The 19,696-nt window shown below is 31.6% G+C and overlaps 3 protein-coding genes across 17 annotated transcripts; all 3 read right to left on the bottom strand.

Moving 5' to 3' along the window:
* Window positions 1-292: 292 nt before the first annotated feature.
* On the bottom strand, window positions 293-1,668 carry LOC112716762 (large ribosomal subunit protein mL54). 2 transcript variants are annotated; one of them, XM_025768755.3, is made up of 2 exons: window positions 1,484-1,668; window positions 293-968 (listed from the first exon to the last, which is right to left on the bottom strand). In XM_025768755.3, exon 2 carries the CDS (start codon window positions 957-959, stop codon window positions 567-569), a length of 393 nt encoding a protein of 130 aa, XP_025624540.1. In that variant the 5' UTR covers window positions 960-968; window positions 1,484-1,668; the 3' UTR covers window positions 293-566. The 2 variants fall into 2 exon arrangements, with proteins under 2 accessions (XP_025624540.1, XP_025624539.1); XM_025768754.3 differs by having other exon boundaries at window positions 1,491-1,656.
* A 1,134-nt stretch (window positions 1,669-2,802) lies between these two features.
* LOC112716760 (glucose-6-phosphate 1-dehydrogenase 6, cytoplasmic) lies at window positions 2,803-12,829 on the bottom strand. 14 transcript variants are annotated; one of them, XM_025768749.3, is made up of 17 exons: window positions 12,679-12,802; window positions 12,433-12,507; window positions 11,749-11,962; window positions 11,553-11,638; window positions 11,159-11,225; window positions 10,861-11,047; window positions 10,085-10,239; window positions 9,936-10,004; window positions 9,644-9,702; window positions 9,363-9,399; window positions 7,406-7,477; window positions 6,968-7,115; window positions 5,284-5,379; window positions 4,451-4,521; window positions 3,734-3,849; window positions 3,598-3,643; window positions 2,803-3,167 (listed from the first exon to the last, which is right to left on the bottom strand). In XM_025768749.3, the coding sequence occupies exons 3-17, from the start codon at window positions 11,920-11,922 to the stop codon at window positions 2,997-2,999; spliced, it is 1,554 nt and encodes a 517-aa protein (XP_025624534.1). In that variant the 5' UTR covers window positions 11,923-11,962; window positions 12,433-12,507; window positions 12,679-12,802; the 3' UTR covers window positions 2,803-2,996. The 14 variants fall into 14 exon arrangements, with proteins under 14 accessions (XP_025624534.1, XP_072061615.1, XP_025624533.1 ...); XM_072205514.1 differs by having other exon boundaries at window positions 11,749-11,952; window positions 12,679-12,794; XM_025768748.3 differs by having other exon boundaries at window positions 11,749-11,999; window positions 12,679-12,793.
* Window positions 12,830-14,653: 1,824 nt separating this feature from the next.
* LOC112716759 (plant UBX domain-containing protein 1) lies at window positions 14,654-18,740 on the bottom strand. The gene is made up of 7 exons (XM_025768745.3): window positions 18,501-18,740; window positions 17,113-17,209; window positions 16,940-17,014; window positions 16,445-16,512; window positions 16,146-16,275; window positions 15,847-15,951; window positions 14,654-15,071 (listed from the first exon to the last, which is right to left on the bottom strand). The coding sequence occupies exons 1-7, from the start codon at window positions 18,666-18,668 to the stop codon at window positions 14,872-14,874; spliced, it is 843 nt and encodes a 280-aa protein (XP_025624530.1). The 5' UTR covers window positions 18,669-18,740; the 3' UTR covers window positions 14,654-14,871.
* Between the last annotated feature and the right edge of the window lie 956 nt (window positions 18,741-19,696).

Below are 19,696 nucleotides of genomic sequence, written 5' to 3'. Positions count from 1 at the left end.
ACCACTTCATCCCGATTCTAAACAATTCTATAAGAATTATCATTCTTTAATCATAACTGCAGTACCTAAGAGATAGGTTCGAATATCAAATTTGAAAGTTTTAACATGCCACCCTTGTAAGAAGAAATCAACCTCCCACAATAGCACTAAATGCAATACAAAGACTACGATCATGCATTCATCTTTCTCCAAGTGACTTTGCCTAAACCGAAAATTTGAGTGAAATTACACGAATCCTCTTGAACAAGTATTATAAATTTATAATCAAGTATCTAATTGGTCTACACAAAGCTACAAAAAAAGATTTTATTGACATACCTCAGTCCAATACAGCAAACAAAGTTCATCGGGTCTAATCTGCTAAAAGATCACAGGGGAAAAGACGAAGAGAAATAGCAAAGGGTATAACCAATCGAGATTGCTACATCATGCAACTCTTAAGCACATGTAATTCATTTCAATTGCTCCAAGGAATCCCAGAAGACTGGAACCACAACACTACAAAAAGGAAAAAGGATATAACTCTGATCTGTCATTCTCACAACTTTCTCCTATGTACCATTGAATCAGTTCTTGGACTTGAGAGAGTTATTCTCCTTGATCCTTGCTCGGTTATCCAGCTTAACAAAGCGCTTAAGATCTTCGTAAGGCAGTTTATTGATGTCCTTCCTACGCAGTTCACTTAGTGCCGGGCGTTTATCAAGCAAATGCCATAACCAATCAGGGTATTCAGAATCAGGCTGGATTTTCGGATCGGCGCCTTCCTTGAGAATGTTGGCGCCTACAACCGTACTTGCCTTGACTTCCTTGCTGAGAGATGATGCTTTGGGTGCATCCGCAGCACCCCCTTTTGATCCTTTTTTCGCTTTGCCAGTGGCAAATGTCCTTTGGAATGAAACTCCAATGGCTTCTTTGGTAATAAGATTTCGACTAACTAACCTAACATGGTTCATTGCCATGATTTTCTTCTGAAAGATAAGTTTAAGTCAGAGGAGCATTTAAGGTAAGCAAGCTGGAGAGTTTACCTATCCAATCTAGAATCATAAGGCTAAATTCGTGAACTCGAAACAGGTTTATGAGTTTAAACTCTAAAATTGTAGAATGGGTTGAGTTTACGAATTAACTCGAGTTTGGATACAAAAAATTCAGAAGGAATACAAATCCTACGAAATATAAACACAGTATATAGTCAAACGTAATAGTTAAAATGTGAACGGTCCAGTCAAACATGTCAAACCATCTATCGAGTCTCAACTATCAACTATCAATTCTCCGAGGCACTAACCGGAGGAACATGTATTAGAAGCCACACCGGCAATTGTTTACAGAAATTGATCGTCAATAAAAATTATAGCAGCAACAGCAATAACAACAACACATTGAACATCAATGAAAACAAAAATATATAGAAATTAGATAATAAAATTTACCATTAAAAATAAAAAAATGGCACGAAGGCAGAAAAAAATGACAGAAGTATTACTTCGCACCTTGCAGCGAGAAAAGGTGAGCTGGCAAACCGGAGAGGCGGAAGCAGAAGAGCAGAATGAGACTGGAAGCGGCGGGGCAGCGGCGGCAGCGAGAGCAGAAGCAGCGGAGGAACGAGCAGAGAAGAGATGCAAATGGAGATTTGGGGTTGTGTGTCTAAGCTAGGGTATCTCTGCTGTGTTTAACGATTTGGATTTTTTACAAGAGCAGATTTACCTTTTAGTTAAACGATACAAAATGCACTCAAATTATTTTATGGTTTACAAAAATATCTTTAAATTTTATTATCTATAAAAATAATATTAAATTATTTAAAAATATGATAAAAATAATTTTATATATTAATAAAAAAAGTGATATGCCAAATAAAATTTTTTATTTAGTAAGTGAAATTTTAATATCGATAAATAAATTACATCCCGATCTTTTATTATGGGAACTTATATTTGATCATAATTATACATTTTTGGCACATTTTTAAATTATTTAAAAATAATTTTATCAATAACAAAATTTAAAAATATTTTTGTTAACCCAAAAATTATTTAAATGTATTTTTAGTGGTTTACCTACTTTTTATTACTGACAAAAATTTAAAATATTTTTTATGTTCAATTTCATTCGATTATTTCTAATATTTTAAATAAATTTTAATTTGAACCTTATTATTAATTTGTATGATAGTTAATAGTTAAGAATTTGTTTCAATTTTTTACATTTTATTTCTAAATTCCAAATCCTTTATAACTCAGTACTTTATGCAAAACATTTTAGGGAAAAAAAAATTTACACCACTTTATTTACTTCCCTTCTTTTTAATTATATAGAAGATCACATTTTTTAAAATTTTTATTAATTACTTTTAATACTATAAATAAAAAATAGAAAGAGGAATAGTATATATAACATTATTTTATATTTTAACAGCTAATCTCTTATATTTTTCATATAATGAGAAAATGTATATTTATTTATTAAAATAAAATTTTTTCACAGTATTATTTATTACCTTCTGTTTCTCCCAACTCTTGTCAATTATATGATTTTTTTTTTAAACTGGAATTATATCAATTGTATATTTGGACATGATATCGGTTTTGGTTTTGAAAAAATCATTTGTACTTTATTTTAAAAAAATTTATAAAATAATTAACTTGATTAATGAATTATCATTTTAAATACTACCTATTCATATAAAATATAATAAAATTTAAAAACAAAAAATCCAGCACTCCTTATTTATTCCTATTAAAATATGAAATCAGACCTTTAAGCATCAATTTAATCTTAAGAAGATGGTGTAACAAACAGTGCTACATGAACTTTTGTCTTTTTTGACTTTATAGAGACATCACTTTACACATACCTTCTCAACGGCACATATTTGTTCAACTCAAATTCATGAGACACAAACCCACCAGGAGAAAATATTTTTATGTCATGAAATCTTCCCAAACATATTGATTACAAATATAAGAAATTGCAAAATTATTGCATTGATATTTGAATCATTCTAAGGAAGGAGGTGACCATACATAACCATGTGTTTGAACATAGCCAGCTTTTTCTAGCAACTTATCTGCTTCAGCAGGACCTCTGCTTCCTGCTTGGTAAGAGAATGGTTTGAACTCACCCTTGTCGATGCGGTACAAAAGTGGGGTGAAGATTTCCCATGATGCCTGATCACACAAAGTTTTGAATCAACAATCCGTTAAGAGATATAATAATTTATAGAGTAAATACTCTTTGCAATCCCTAACTATTTGCCCGATGGACTTCCCACCCCCTAAGAAATCTAAAAACCCAAATCGGTCCCTATCTATTTTGATATATGTACGTTCCAATTCCTATCTACTTTGAGTAAATGCTTTTTCCGGTCCATAACCAGGACTGGAACGTACATTTATCAAAGTAGATAGGGACTGATTTGGGTTTTTAGATTTCTTAGGGGGTGGGAAGTCCGTCGGTCAAATAGTTAGGGACCAGAAAAGACATTTACTCTAATTTATATTCTTCCTCTTATTAGTTTAAATTTATAAGAGAAGTGATTTCATAACAGACTCGGTTGCAATAGTTTATAAAGAATGTAATAATCCTCCTACAATCTACCTTCAACTCATCCCTCCGAACAAAATGTTGCTGATCACCTCTAATTCTGCAAACAAATTTCCAATCAGATCATTATTGATTCAACTCGTTTTCCTTCTAGCTAAGGCAAAAAAATGAGGTAGGAAAAGCAACATACGTATCAAGAATTAGACGTTCATAAGCCTCTGGAATTTTTACTCCTTGATAGCGTTGTCGATACGACAAATCTAGTTCACTTTGCACCGTTGACATCTCGAGTCCAGGTTGCTTGACCTACAACACATTGAACTAGTAAGTCCACTTCAAGAAGTATCATTAAATTATGGTTTAATTAGTCTCAGGTATAGTTTCACCAGTAAAGTCTCTAATTTAAAATTTTATATTTAGATTACATTTCTATGGTAAATAAAAGCTTTTAACTAATTTCATATTAACATTGTTATGTTTGAATACTTTTAGAATATTTTGTTTCTGTTGTTTTTAACTTCAACTGTTAATATTTTAATTATAAATTTTTAACTAGAAGAACCTATAAAATGATTGAACCCTAAATTATATAACATTTAAAGTCTAGATCTTAATAAATTTAACATGTTAGTATTTTTTTCATTCACATATACAAGAGGTAGAACAAAAGTAATAGTTTGGAAGTGTTAAACACACATATATCAAAGCTTCAATTTCACTGCAAAGAAATTGATTACAGGCAGTGCTGCAATGGATAACACATTTGGTTTATACTATTCAATATATAAACAACAAGTGTCCTCATTCTTATGCTTAAGTTCACCTTCCTTAGTTAATAAAACCTCAGATTCTCATAAAAAATCTGGTAATAAAGTAACCGAACAGTTCTACTTAAGAACGAACTTACCGTCAGCTTCATGTACATAGCTTCTTCAGGTTGCAGGCGTATGACAAACTCATTTCTCCCCTGCTTTTGACCTAAACAAGGGCAAGTGGTAATGATTAGATTAAGTAAATGTTCAAATTAATCCTTTTAAATTTTATGCATGAATGAAATAGATCCCTCAATCAAATCTTTAAATTCTCCCCTAACTCATTTTTCCTTTGCATGTTGTTTGACCTACATTATTGTCCACCATAAAACTATGGTCAAACTCGTTTTGTTGCATCCTACCTATAGGTCCAACTCAGCATGGTCAAACAACATGAATAGGTCATGGACTAATTTAATTCAATGGAAATTTGAGGAACTAATTTAACTTATACGTAAAATTTAAAAAACCAATTTAAGCATTTACTTAGTTAGTATCTGATAAGAAAATAAAAACCCAGGAATAAAAGACACAGTGAAAACGAAAAGATCAAGATTTATCAAATACTTAAAGAATATAGGCAAGCTAGTAGCAGCTGTTATGTATTTATGTTCCTTGTCAAAGATTCATAGTGGCTAATAAAGATATGTTCCTCTTAATTGTTACCTTTGGTTGTGGCTATGGATTTATAAACAGAAAATAATCTATATGCATTGACAGTATAAAATGTTACCTAATGGAAACTCATAGAAGTGCCAAATATACTTTCTTTTTTTTAAGATAAAAAATACCCTGATCTTCCAAAGTTACAACCTATGCCTATATCTGATTACTTATCCAAAAGGGGGAAAGAAAATTTATGCAACTCCAAGTTTAAGCACTTATTGAAGAAAAATAATCCAATTAACAAAAAGGTCCGATGCCATACACTTGAATATATCACCAGGAACATCCTTGAATTGAACTCGTATCTCTGCCTTTCTTGAATTCAGGGCCTTCCCAGCTTTTATTATGAAAGGAACACCTAACACAAAGACGTTTAATGATAATCTTTACTACTAATAAAATGGTTGAGACAGAACCATTGTCATTTAGTCACACATTTTACTGTTCCAAATACATGCACATTTGTTCTTGTCATCACGTTGTTTTAACAATTTACTTTTAATTTGGACAAAATCTTCAAATGTACCCTTTTTTTTTTCTTTTCTTTTCTTTAAAAAATTGATAAAAAAAAGATGGTAAAACTTATAACTAATAAGAGCATTTTTTTTAAAAGAACTGTGGCTTGGTAGTTATGAATGCCTGTCAAGCTCACCAAATCCACCGCAAGTAGACAACAAATGCAGTGGCTCTAGCACCAAAAGCTCCCCTCTATAACCAGGAAACAAAACATTTCTTGGTCTTGCCATCAAGTTTCCAAAGCCTAAAGCCACACTTGCAACGCCCTCGAACACAGTCGCAGGCAATTCTCATAATCCATATGAATTTGCCAAGTGTTATCGCCAAAGGGAGTACCTTATGATATATCTGCCAAACAAAGAACCTAAAATCTTCTCTGGCACCTTCAAGCCCAAAAGACCACAGCTCAAGTCTATAGCAATAGCAACAGCCTCTACCACTGGGAAGGAGAGAACATCATCTTCAAAGCTTGTGGAAGTTGAGTTGCCAAACAAATAAAGTGCCACATATTATGATCATATGTCTCACAATTGTATATGGGAGTTACGGATATTGATGTAGAGGACTAACTCACCAATTTCTCTGTTACGTACCCAAGCAAGAATGAAGTATTAGGAATAGAAGCTTCCAATCATAAAGGGAAGCAAATTTCTCCTCTGCCCTTACATTACACTAGAAGGAAGAGAGTGGAGGGTAGAATAGGAAAGACAAGGGAAGAGAATCATGACAGCATTAGTGGGAAAAACGTAAAAGAGGGTCAGTAGGGATGATTCTAACAGATTTTCACGATTGGAGTGAGGAGAGTATAAGTAGTAGCAAAATAGGGAGAGGGAGAGGCAGACTTTTGGAAAGAATTAAGGCTAGGCTAGGAGAGTGAGGCTGGCTCTTACCATCACAGCCATAATCTTTTCTTTCTTGTATTTCCTTTCTTCTATGTCCGCAAACTGAGTGAAATCATCTTGCTTCACTCTTTTATTTGTCTTGCTCTTTGTTTTTGTTAATTTCACTACCTCAGTTACCAGTGGTTACATTCTCCCATTGGACTCAACTTGTCAATTGTCATACCATATGTAAGCTTCCCCACTACCCTCGCTGGGTATCTTCACCGGATCCCAACTACCAGATCTGACTCCCCCATGAAGAATACAAATAATGAAAAAAAAAATGAGATATGGGTCCTGTTGCCATAAACGGCGAGACAGCTTAAAAGAATCCGATTTCTCACCATCAATGTCTTTAATTGTGATTTAATTGATCAAATGTGCAGAAATATATACCAAAGAATAGAAAATATACATGCAGACAGCCCTAAGAGAATGTCAACCATTATGTTATTTGCTAAACATTCAGCATATAAGGGAGGCCAAGAGAATTTCCTAAACTTGTAATGCAAATTAGTTTAGAAAATAATGCTGGAGTTATTCTCCTACCTTCCCATCTTTCATTGTCTATTCGGAGAATAACAGATGCAAAAGTTGGTGTGTTTGAATTGTTAGGTACGGTTGGGTCATTCCTATAGCCATCATATTGTCCTAAGACAACTTCCTCATCTTTAATAGGAACTACTGATTGAAGAACCTGTATTTTCAAATAACTAGAAAGTGAGGAGCAATCTAAAACACGAACCGAAAAATTCAAGATAAACAAAAAAAAAGTGTAACATGGAAAGATATTAACTATAAAAATACCCTACTTTGCTGCAGTTGAGTAATAGTATGCACAATAAATACATAAAACCAGAAAACACGAGAGCAAAATGTTTGTACAGACCATGATTACTTCATATGAGAACCTGAAAGACAGAATAAATTACAGAACAAAATAATATACTTATAGTTTCCACATTAATTTAGCCGAACGAGACAAACCTTCACTTTCTCATCTCGAATGTGTTCAGGCTTGAGAGAAACAGGTTTTTCCATAGCAATCAAGCAAAAAACCTGATCTTGTAGGAAAATAAACAAGGTTATCATATTCAGCTTATAAATGTAGGATTTAAAATGCTGGAGTAGCTTGAGACTATTTAATAGGTCTTACTGTGTGAACTAATGCCTGACATATCCAGGTTTTAAAATGAAAATTTTGTTATTACAAAATTAAAAATCACGGTGAAGTCCATCAAGAAAGTATTATTAAGTTTTCCAATCACCGGTTAGAGAAAGATTTAGGTACACTTAGAAATATTCCTAGTGCCACTTTGATAATTTAATTCAATACTTGAAATAAAAAGGAAAAAAAAGAAATAGAACATGCAATGATGAAACTATTTTTCACCATCAGCAACACACTTAATGTTTCTAGAGATGAAACTGGAGATAATACCGTATCACAAGTCATGCGGTTTAAATATCTTGGATCCATCGTATAAAATAGCAATAAAATAGAGGAATATGTAAACCAAGGTTCCTAAAACTAGACCGGACATCAAACCATTTAGATTACCAAGCTACAGGGTTCAGAGATCCAACCAGTTTAACCGGAGTTCAACTAGAATAACTAGATTATAGTAAAATAATATACTACATCATAAATAAGCACATGATAACAAATACATCTTCTGTAAATATAAAAATACATAAAAAACCAAAATTCAAAATGATCAACTAAAGCCTCATATATTATACTCTCATGTACCAGAAGGCCAAAAAAAAAAACCCCTAAAACATGAGATTAAAATTGAGCTAATTAAATCTTTGGCATCAGATAAGTGGATTATGTTGTACTTGTCAGTTGTCACCACTGCAAAATCAGTATATCAATAAGCGGTTTGTTAAGTTATCATCACATGCCATTTTTTCTTTTTCTCTTTGCAAATACATACCACAAAAAAACAATTGTACATAGAATTTGAACAACATATATTAATTGAATTTCTGTAGGTCCATTTGACCCATGGAAATTTTTTTTTGGGGGGGGGGGGGGGATTTGGAATGGGCTGGTAAGTCAGCCATTTTGACTCTCTGCATCATTTATATCCCCGTTACCATTCAAATTGAGAAATTGAGAGTGTAAGGAGATGCACATAATTACACGCAATAAAGTTCACAAATAAGACACAAAATTTGCATGAAAGTAAAAATCCCTATTGTTAAAATGAGGAGAGAATCATATAATATCAAATACAAAAACATTGCAGTAAGTTTCTCAGATCACCCCTTCCCTGAAACTTATTCTAGTTTCTTATTTATTTTCCTCATCACTCTTCTTGTTTTGTCTCCCCCCCCCCCCCCCCCCCCAACCAAACAAAGATTCCTATCATATATCTACAGTTAGTATAATATTTAATAATTAGGGTAAAGTATCCTTTTATCCCAAACACTCTGTTCAAGTCTCAATTTTGTCCCAAACTTTCGTTTGTCCTATTCTTGTCCCAAAAATGAGAGGATCTGAGATAAGTTATAAAGTAAACCCATATGATTTACAAATAAAATCAATTCCTATTTTTATCCATTCCAAACAAAGAATTGATTTACAAATGAATTCAATTTCAATTCCAAAAGGTTCCAAACAGACCCTTTTAGATTTATGTACTACATAAAATTTAAATTTGATATTTTTAATAGTTTTCCCAAATACACATTTGGCTCTTTATATGAATTTCCTTCATGCATTACCAATACAAGCTTGAAAATCAACACTTAAAGTATTGAAGTTTAAGTGCCAATACTATTTTGTTCTATCAAATGCATCCTCAAGAGAGATAACAAGAATGGAGGGGAATGAAGTTAAGCACTATTGTTGCATCTGATTACTGGACAGAAGCAACCACTTAACATTACACCATGGCGATGTGAAATCTACTTTATTCTACAATAAAGGCCTCACCTGAAGTAGATGGTTTTGAATTATATCTCGAATAATTCTGCCACAATGAAGTAGAATATTAATAAATTGTAGTTTTCTCATCATTACAATAGATATACAACATGTCAAATAAAAAGCTAAAAATAGACATATATAGGAAAGCAATAATTGATGTATGCAGAAACTTGTTTTTCTTAACATCACTTGACTTGAAAACCTATTATTGCCATGGATTTTCATTACACAACAAAATACAACCAAATAACTTAATATAAAGAATTGAAATAAACTAATCCACTTACCCATACTGGTCAAAATATCCACCTCGGCCTTCAGTTCCAAAATCTTCCCTGAAGACTATCTGCGAAATAGCAAGCAATCACATTCTAAAGTTTAAGATGGTGACACCAATGTTGGGTAATGCAGTAACTGAAAAAGGTAACAATGGACAGATGGGGTGAATTTTGGCATGCTCATTAACAATTGATAGATATGATCACAAACTATAAAACATGAATTGTGAATCCCAACTAACAGTTCCTCTTTAATTTCATTCAAGTTTTTAAACCTCAACCCAAAGTTGCACTTTCTCACCTGCACATTAGCAATGTTGTCACGGTTCCAAAGAGGCAAGAACAAGCGATTTGCAAAACGAAGTACTAACTGGCAATGTAAGTCAAATGAGGAGGGATCAGGTGGAACTCATGAAGTAAACAAGAAGCTATTATGTAATCATTAAGTACCATATTCTGTACTAGTTCCTTTCCCAAGTAGTGATCAATACGGTAAATTTGAGGCTCCTCAAACAATGCCCCAATCTGGGTACTGAGTTGCTCTGCAGATTCTAAGTCTTTACCAAATGGCTTCTCAACAACAACACGTGTCCATCCACCATCAGCTATAAAATTGAAATAGATGTGACCCATCAATAAATGCAATAGTAGATGCTGTGAAAAATATTAAGAGCATAACATGGGAAAGTGTTAGAGAATTGGGTATTATGAGGTGCATAAAGTTCCCATCAAGTGGTATGGGATGCTTGATTTTGTATTCTAGGTATTGGATTTCATCTATTCTACTTTATCATATAAGGCCTATTTTACCATCTTTTTCACAAATCAGATTAGGTGTCAGACCAAATTTCTCTTGATATTTTTATTTCTAACCCGATCTTGTCCAATTTTTTCGCTAATCCATTGCAATATTCTCATCCCTACAACATTCTCATTTCTTTAGTTTCAAATGCCAAAAACATAACCCACTACATAGAAATAACTTCAATCTAACTCCACTATTATCTAGAAAAATATCATGCAGGAAAGTAATCTACATTTAACATTTTACTCAATCAAAGGAAAGAAGAGATTAGTGTTGGTTGACTTGCTTCTCAATCTATATAATAGTTGTCTGACTGAGAACTACACCCTAGTGGGGTTATGCTATGCCATACAGGGTTGCCTATTTTTTCCTTGCAAAAACATTTGCAGCACATTCCCAGCAAGAGATCATTAGATCTTACATTTGTTCATGCAGCAAGTCTTGATCATCTTGCAAACAGATGGATATACTGAAGGTGGAAGAGCGAGATAGAAAAGCCGTCGAGATAAACCCTTTGCACTAGTTTTCAAAGATTCATGCTCCAAAATCTCTTTATCCAACAAATGGAAGCCATCCTCTGAATCGTATGGGCCACTTACATATTTGATCTAAAAGGAAGATGAGAGGAAAAGAGAATGAAAATTTGACCAATCAGAAGGGTAAATTTTATGATAAGACTGCCAAAAATTATAAAATGATGCACAATGGCCGGTGCTTACCAGATGCAAAAACTTTGCTACAACCTCCAACTCTTCAGAGGAAGCATCTTTGTCCCGAACAAGATAGCTGCATGTCAACTCACAATCAACTCCAATTATTTATTATACTTGAAACTAGTTTAAGAAGGCATGGAAGATAAATGTGACTGAGTCATAATAGAACAACCAGCGCATGCACAACATAACAATCATAGAAAGCTCTTTGCTGAAAAATTTCAGTTAATATAAACATAAGTATCAAGAAAATATGCTTTATTATTCATTCAAGTAATCAAATGATTTACATTACTTTACAATTTGTGAATCAGCTGAAAGAAGCAAGTTACATCAACATTTTTTCCACTCTAGATAAGGAAAATAATACAGTGATCGAGTTTTTTCAAATAAACCTCACCCACGTAGGCGCTCTCTTAATTCATCATTAGAGATTATTGTTCTTGCATATCCAAAAATAGAAACTTCATCTGCTGGTAGGAATCCCTACAAAAGAAACCGCCAAACTTCATAACAGTTATTGGTTTAAAAGGTCACCAAGAAAAAGAGAAATTATCATCGATTCCAACACAAATTAGAGGCTATTGAATTAAAACCTGGCGGTAAAGGTGGAATAATGCTGGAAATGTCTTCTTCTTAGCAAGATCACCAGAAGCACCAAGCACAACTATGGAGAGTGACCCAGTTTCAGGTCCATTTTCGAGATCCATTGATTGGGGAGATTCACTGCTAAAGCACCTCTTTTCAACATGCCATTGACCTGACCCCATTCTCTGACAGTACCAGAATGCTTGAACAATCTACGCCAGCCTTTAAGGTACTTTGGTAGTTAGGTTATTATCGTTTTCTGGTGAAGACTCACATGCAATTAACATAAAGGTGATAGTTGAGAATCGCTAGATAATTTGACAAGCTTGACTAAATTGTCATCAAAAGATTTTCAACTATCAACTTCTACGAAGACAATTAAAAAAAGTTTTCACTAAATTATCATCAAATGATCTTCAACCATCAACTTCACATGAACACAACGTGACGTAGTTCCTAAAGGTGGAAGAATATAATTTTCTTTAGCAGCCTTATGGAATAAAAAAAATAATACAGTACGACATAGTGCTTATGACCGATAACCAACGAATCATTTATTCTTAAATTTTCAACTTTTGCCTTATATTAGATAAGGTTTTAACTAAAGATGAGAAAGATCCAAATGCTTATATTTTTAGTTCCTATTTTATTGTGTTACTTCTTCAGCCATAGAATGATCTAATCATTGTTACCTTCCCTTTTAGCAGCTAGAAGTTGGTAATAGTGTTCTAGGGTGAAGACATAGAAATCATCTGTCTCATCTCCTTCTGGAAAACAATCACAAAATGTAAGTTTTAAAGTTTAAGAGGTGAGCTGGCGAACCAGAGAAACGGAAACAGAAGAGCGGTGGCGAGAACAGCAGCAAAGCAGTAGAAGTAGTGAAGATTGGAGAAGCACGAGCAGCAGAACGAGAGTAGAAGCGGTGGTGGAGCGGTTACCCGGAGAGGCGCAGGCGGCGACGGCGAGAGCAGAAGCAGCGGAGGAACGAACAGAGAAGAAATGAGAATGGCTATAAGATTTTGTTCTGATTTCTGTGTGTATTAAGTATTAACGATGTGATTGAGGTCAATTTTTCACCACAATAATAATAATAATAATAATAATAATAATAATAATAATAATAATAAATGTCTTTTTTTTTAATGGATTAGACAATCTTTTCACACACCGGATTTTTTTTGCTGGATTTCAAGTTTTCAACCGATGAAATTCAAATTCGAAATTTTTAAATAGAAAAATTATGTTATTTTTGAGTTATAATATATTGACAATAATAAATGTTTGAAACTGGGCTGAATCTGCTTTAGTTTGTGTTTGTTTTGAGGTATTGAGGAAATTGAAACTTAATATTATATTTGTTGGATCAGAAACTAATATTAAAATTTTTGTCTCTATTTTCAAAATTTCAGTATTTTAGTACCTCCAAAAGGTGGAGACACATGAGACTAAAATTTTTAGAGATGGAGACTGAAATTTTAATAACATTTTATATCTAAAATACCTTCATTTCAATTAATTAATTCTAATTTTACTCTTTGTGCAAATTAAATTAAAATTTCATTCTTGTTTTAATTTTTGTCTCCCACTTTATACCAAACAGAATACTAAAATTTATTTCAATCTCTAACTGTCTCTATCTCTCAATCTCAATCTTTTCGTCTCTGTCTCTCTATCCCAGTATATATCTTTTGGATAATCTTTTTCAACTTTCAAGATTACTCATTGCATTATAACCATTTACAACTCACAATATAAAATATAAATTGCTAGTTAGAAAGACTAGAAAGTGGGAATATAGGTTAAATGTTTTTTATTATTTAGAAACATATATCCCATAACTTGAATTTGACCCTTTTTTTTACTTTTAAAAATAATTAAAATATGTAATTAATTAATAATAATTATATTTTTAATTTTTTATACGAATGTCAATCGTATTTAAAAATACAAATAAACTTTTTCAATATAAAATTGTAGAAAGTATTTTTTTTATAAATCCATCTCGTAATGCATCATTTTAGTACTAATATACTAAACAATTCAGCTTAGAATTTAGAAGTAGATTGAAAAGTGAATTGAAAAGAATTTAACATGAAAACTAAAATTGCTTACGAAAGAAAGACTAAGATTGAGATTTAGAAATAGAGACTAAATTAAATATTTGTATTATATTTGATGTAAAACGTAATGAACTAAGTTATGTCCCAATATTATGTTTAATTTAAGTAAATATAAAAATTGAGAGATAAATTTAGAATTTAAAAAGTTAAATAAAAATATTTTCAAAAAAAATATTAAAATTTTAGTATCCGTCCCAAAAATTTCAGTACTCTTGAATTTTAATTTCAATCTATGACCACCAAATACAATCTATGACCACCAAATACAATCACGCTACCTAAAAATATACATAATATAAAGCAATATTGACAAATAAGTTATAATCGGATAAAATGTATTTATTTTTCTTAAAATTTGTCTAGAATTTCAAAATTGTCTCTACCTTTTTAATTTAATTCAATTGTATCCAAACTTTGTAAATTAAATTTCAATTTTATTCTTACCATTCAAATCCAAATCTACTACATTAACAACTCAATAGTTTATTTTCCAATTTTGCCGCTTTTCACCTTCATCTTCTTTCTCATTCTTTGACACTTCCATCAACATTTTTCTCAACCACCCTCCTCCTTCCCCAAATAAATACTAAGGCACCTCTTGTGCAACAATAAGATGGGGTTATCTTATCATTTCTCATCAGGGGAATTAACCTAACACCAGAACATAACTAGATCATGGGACTATGGGAGACTTTTTCTCACCAAGGTATTTCAAACATTATCTACAAAGAAACATAGTAAGGAAAGGTATCCTGTGAATTAAAAGAGATGAAACAACTATGTATACTGTGAATTAAAAGAGAAGAAACAACTATGCTGCATACTATTGGATTTAGCATGATACACTTGACTAAGATCCATATACTCGACCGATATCAAGACTAGAAAGTAAAATAAGGCATAAAAAAGTATCTCCAGAAGACCAGAATGAACAACCACTATACATGGTATAAATTAAGCACAAGTGAATTGTGCTATAGAAACAACCATGGGAACTATGGAACAATGATATCACATTTTTAGCCACTTTGGTTTAACAAGCTTTTTCTCAGCCGGTTTTCGCTCTTCGACAGGAGGAGGTTGTGGTGCCACTACAGACTCTGGTTCCACTTGCACAGGCTGTGACTGCTGACCTTGATCAGCAGATACATGTAAATCCTTCAAGGCCATGATATCTTCACCCAAGTAGGAGCCAACAAGAGTGTTATCACCTAATTACAACATAACATTGGAATCAAGAGAGGTGAACAAACCAAGTAGGATTAAATTTTTCATAACCCTTAAAAGACTAAAAATTTAAATCAAGAAAAAGAAAAAACTTGAGGGTTCAACTCAATTCACATTTTTTTTAGTTTACATTTAAAATAAATAATTTTTTTTCTCATTTATAACATGTTTCAAGTTTTTCTTTTTTCTATTCCTTAATTTTTATCAATTTCTCTCAACTTCCTCTTTGCCATTGAAAAGTTCCGATCAATTTCCTAATGATATAGAATAGGTAATCAAATTTGTGACAAGTTGTACACCCCATTATATAGGAGTTAAAGATAACTAGCAGTAAGCATAGACGCCGAGTGTCATTTAAATTGCACAAATCTTACATGCAATCCTCACTGTATGCGTAAGAATAAAATGATTGGATAGATGCAGAAAAACTTTGGACAACGCCAAACTAATATTTCTAAATGCAATATTCATTTTATTTGCTAGTTAGAGTAGGAATATAAGATACATATGAGTATATATATGAGAAAACTCTTAACAAAGATAACTAATGCACAAGCCATACATATTGATCTTAATAACCACTTCAATTTACATGTCTGAAATGAAACCAAATTCTTGGTTTACCAAAATAATTGTCCTGTGTGGTCGGTTACTCAAGTGGGACAAAAGGAAGATCGCATAGAACTTGCATAATTATTGTGTGGTAAAATCATAACACAAATGTTTTAAAAAATGGTCATTCGAACAATAGAAACACACCTTTTGGAACCTCGTACGAAAAGTACACAATGGCACCAGGGCAAAAACCAGCAGTGTAGAAATCCTGAGACATGTCTTTGATCAGCTTCTTAGGCGGTGTGGTATCTGCATAATTAAAGTGCATATGATTTGTGTTTCAGTTCAGTTAGCACTTAACAGGAGATGATGTTAGGAAAAGCTAATCTGATAGTAAAGAAATTGAGAGACCTTAAAAAACTGTGTTACAGATCATTACAAACTATCAGTGTAACTCATTCAATATTTAATCATATATAGAAGATCAATTCGTTATTGCTTACACAAATAAAATGGCTGCTCCGGCTGCGCAATCACTTTAGTCACAAGATCAACTAAATTCTGGATGGTTTCTGATGGGTGAAAGTTAGCCTCCAATGTGTGATTATCAGGGAAACGAACTCGAATTACAGCCTACAACAAGATCAAATACAACTGACTTGTTAGTGTTCACTCTTGTTGATATGAATTAAATTTTAATATTCATGAAAATTTTAAGATTCTTTGGAATAAAAAGAAAAAAAAAATTCTATACAGGCAACTAACCAAAATTCTCCACCATTAAAAAGAAGGTAGCCATTACCTTCGTTATTCTTGACCTACGAGCTGCCTCTTCTGCTTCTCGGATTTTTCGAGTCTTCAAGAATTTATCTGCACATCATTAATCATTAATATAATTATATAACAATATCACAGCGAGGAAATTGCAGTGTGCAATTCTTGTAAGGTACTTAGGTAGTTAGGTTATTATTTCATATTTCCCTGTCATCACTATTGATCATCAAGTGCAAACAGAACACAGTTACAAAAGGTGGAATAATATAATTTTCTTTAGTGGACTCTTGGAATACAAAAAATACAAAAAATACAGTATGACATAGTACTTATGACCAATGAATGGGGCATGTAAAATGGAATACTGATCATCAACTAATCATTAAGTCTTAAATTTTCAATTTTTGACATATATTAGATAAACTTTTAACTATAATGAGAAATATGGAAATTAATGCTTATGTTTAACTTCTTATTTTATTGTGTTACTTCTTCAGTCATAAAATGATTTCATCATTGTTACCTTCCTTTTTAGTAGCTAGAAGTCGGTAATAGTCTTCTGGGGTGAACTCATAGAAGTCATCTGTCTCATCTCCTTCTGGAAAACCATCACAAAATATAAGTTTAAGAAAGGAAAATTATATATAGAAAAGTCAATAAGTGAGGGTTTAAATTCACGTGATTGCTAAAATATACCGTTACTTGGTGCAGCATTTAATGATGGAGAAACTGGTGACGTTTCAAAAACACGAATCTCTCGCCCAAACCTTTCATTCATATCTGCAAGATTGGCCTGTTGCCATAAAACACGATTCAGAAAGAACAGACAAAAAACAGCAAATTGAGTAAGCAATCAAACATCATCAAAATAATGAGTGTACAAGAAGTTGGCACAGTATATTAAACTCGGAAATGATACCTGTGATACATGTGTATTGGAACAGTAGTTATGATTCAAAAGATCTTAATTATTTCAGAGAATAGGAAAAGTGAATTGTGGATTCTCTAATTCATTATTTCAATATTATAAGGCCAATCATAGATTTTGAATAAATATTAATGCATGGTGGTCTGCATTCAGAACAGAACCTAGGACACCCATATTTTCACCATGAACAAATTTTATACAATAGCCAATAGGCTTTGCATTCCTATTACCGACTAAACTTAAGGACACATCCCAATGCCCCACTTACAGGCACCAATAAGGAAACTTTCAATTTGAATTTCGCAATTAAGCATAAGGTTTGAAGGAAATGAGATGTCAAATGAAGCCAAATTTGAGCAACACCAATCATTCAGGAAATCCAAGAAATCAAGGCGAACAAAAGAAGCTAAAAAGGGCTATGAATTAATTCAGATTTGACTCTTCTTAGCTAAGGTGAGAAGTTCAAAACTTCATGCTAGCGGAGAGTGGGTTGCACCAACCATTAGCAGAAAAAAAATAAACTAACATAAAGTAAACAATAGTTTAGGGTATTTTAAGATACAACAATCCCTATTTCTTATCATACATTATAAGATAATCTGTACACACCCTCGCTTTAAAAGATGCATTTTCAGATTATTTCAATCAAGAGCTTCAAAGAGGTGGAATGGTGATTCGTGGAAATGCAACAATACTTCATAGATCATAACCGGTATTTTGTTTAGAAAGCTATGTGGCTATCTAATTGGGATGATTTAAAAAAAATTAGAAAATAAAAAAAACCCTCAAAAAGATCGCCTCAAAACTAAAACTTTGCAATAAAGTACTAAACCATTAACCATTCATATTTCTTTCACAAATTTTGCACTCTGTGATCAACAATTTAGGGTTTTTTGTTCATTAGAATTATTTTGAGGATTAAATGAAAAGAATTCTAAACAAACCTATGGAAAATGAGAAAAACAAAGATGGGCAAAAAACAAAGCAAAGCCAGATCGTAACATAAATCAATTGGATAAGAAAATCAAGAAAAACTAGAAATTAAGCTTTAAAAAAGAAAGAAAAGGAGGAAAAATTCTTGAAATAAGCGAAATTAAAAATAAAAAATCATGAGGCAAGAAAGAAGAAAAGAATCTTAGGAGGATGAGAGAGTTACCATGGAATAAGCGTTGGTGAACCTTCTCCGCTTAGGATTCAGTGGAGACAAGGCATCAATGACCATCAGAGACTTGGAGGAGTGAAGTGGAGAACGAAAATCACAATTGATTGTTCTCTTCCTCGGATATGTTGAGTTTTGTTCGTCCCACGCGTACACTTTTCGCATAGGGAAAAAAGTATAGTTTATATACTTTAAAGCGACAATTAAATTCCGAAGCAATTTAAGCTTCGGAGTTCGGACTAATTAAGGGTTTGTTTGTGTGAATTTATAAGAAAAGTTTTTTTTTAGTTATTTTTTTTAATATTTTATGTAAAAATAAAAATAATTTTATATTTAAATATTTTATGTAAAAAAAATTATTTATTAATTATATTTGAATATAATAATATAAATGTATTTTTTTTTATTTATTATGTGAAAAATATTTTTTTAAAAAAAGTATTTTTTAAAAAATATGTAAATTATAATTTTTTAAAAATTTTTTTTATTTTTTTAGTATTTTTATTTTTACTATTAAAAATTTGTCAAACACGTTAAAAAATAAAAAGATTTTTTTATTAAAAAGATTTATAAAAATAATGATGCACAAACAAATATTAATTTTTTAAAAAATAATAATTAAATTTTTTATGGTAATAAATAATAAACATATATATACTTTTGTTAATAGATAATGTGATACATATTTTGTTATTTTTTTTATTTATTACAAAACTTACTAAAATAAGTAAAATATAATAATATTTTATAAATAAATACGTCACGATAATAAATAATACATATAAGTATTATTTTAAATTTTACGTGATAAATTAATATTATCAGTAATTTACTGTTTTAGAGGATTAAATTATTTTTTTAAAATTAATTAATCAAAAATTAAAATTTTCAAGACTTAATTGTCACTTTTTTTTAACTAAATAAACTAAAAAAAAGTTTAAAAGCTACTTAAATAGATGAGCAGTTTTATTTAAGATAACTCTCAAATTTCTTTCAAAAAAAGAAAACCTCCACTTAATAAAATTGTGATTTTATTATATTTTTATCATTGTATTTACCACCGTATTTACATCTCTCGTAATTAAATGGAAATCAACACGTCAATTTGAATACATGATATTTCTTATTTTGAGCATCAACGTATCAATAAACCTAAAGTCATTTTGATTATTAGTAACAAGATTAAATGACTT

This window comes from Arachis hypogaea, chromosome 10 (genome assembly GCF_003086295.3).
Source record: "Arachis hypogaea cultivar Tifrunner chromosome 10, arahy.Tifrunner.gnm2.J5K5, whole genome shotgun sequence".
Classification (NCBI taxonomy): Eukaryota; Viridiplantae; Streptophyta; class Magnoliopsida; order Fabales; family Fabaceae; genus Arachis; species Arachis hypogaea.
This window is presented reverse-complemented; position numbering and strand designations above follow the sequence as displayed.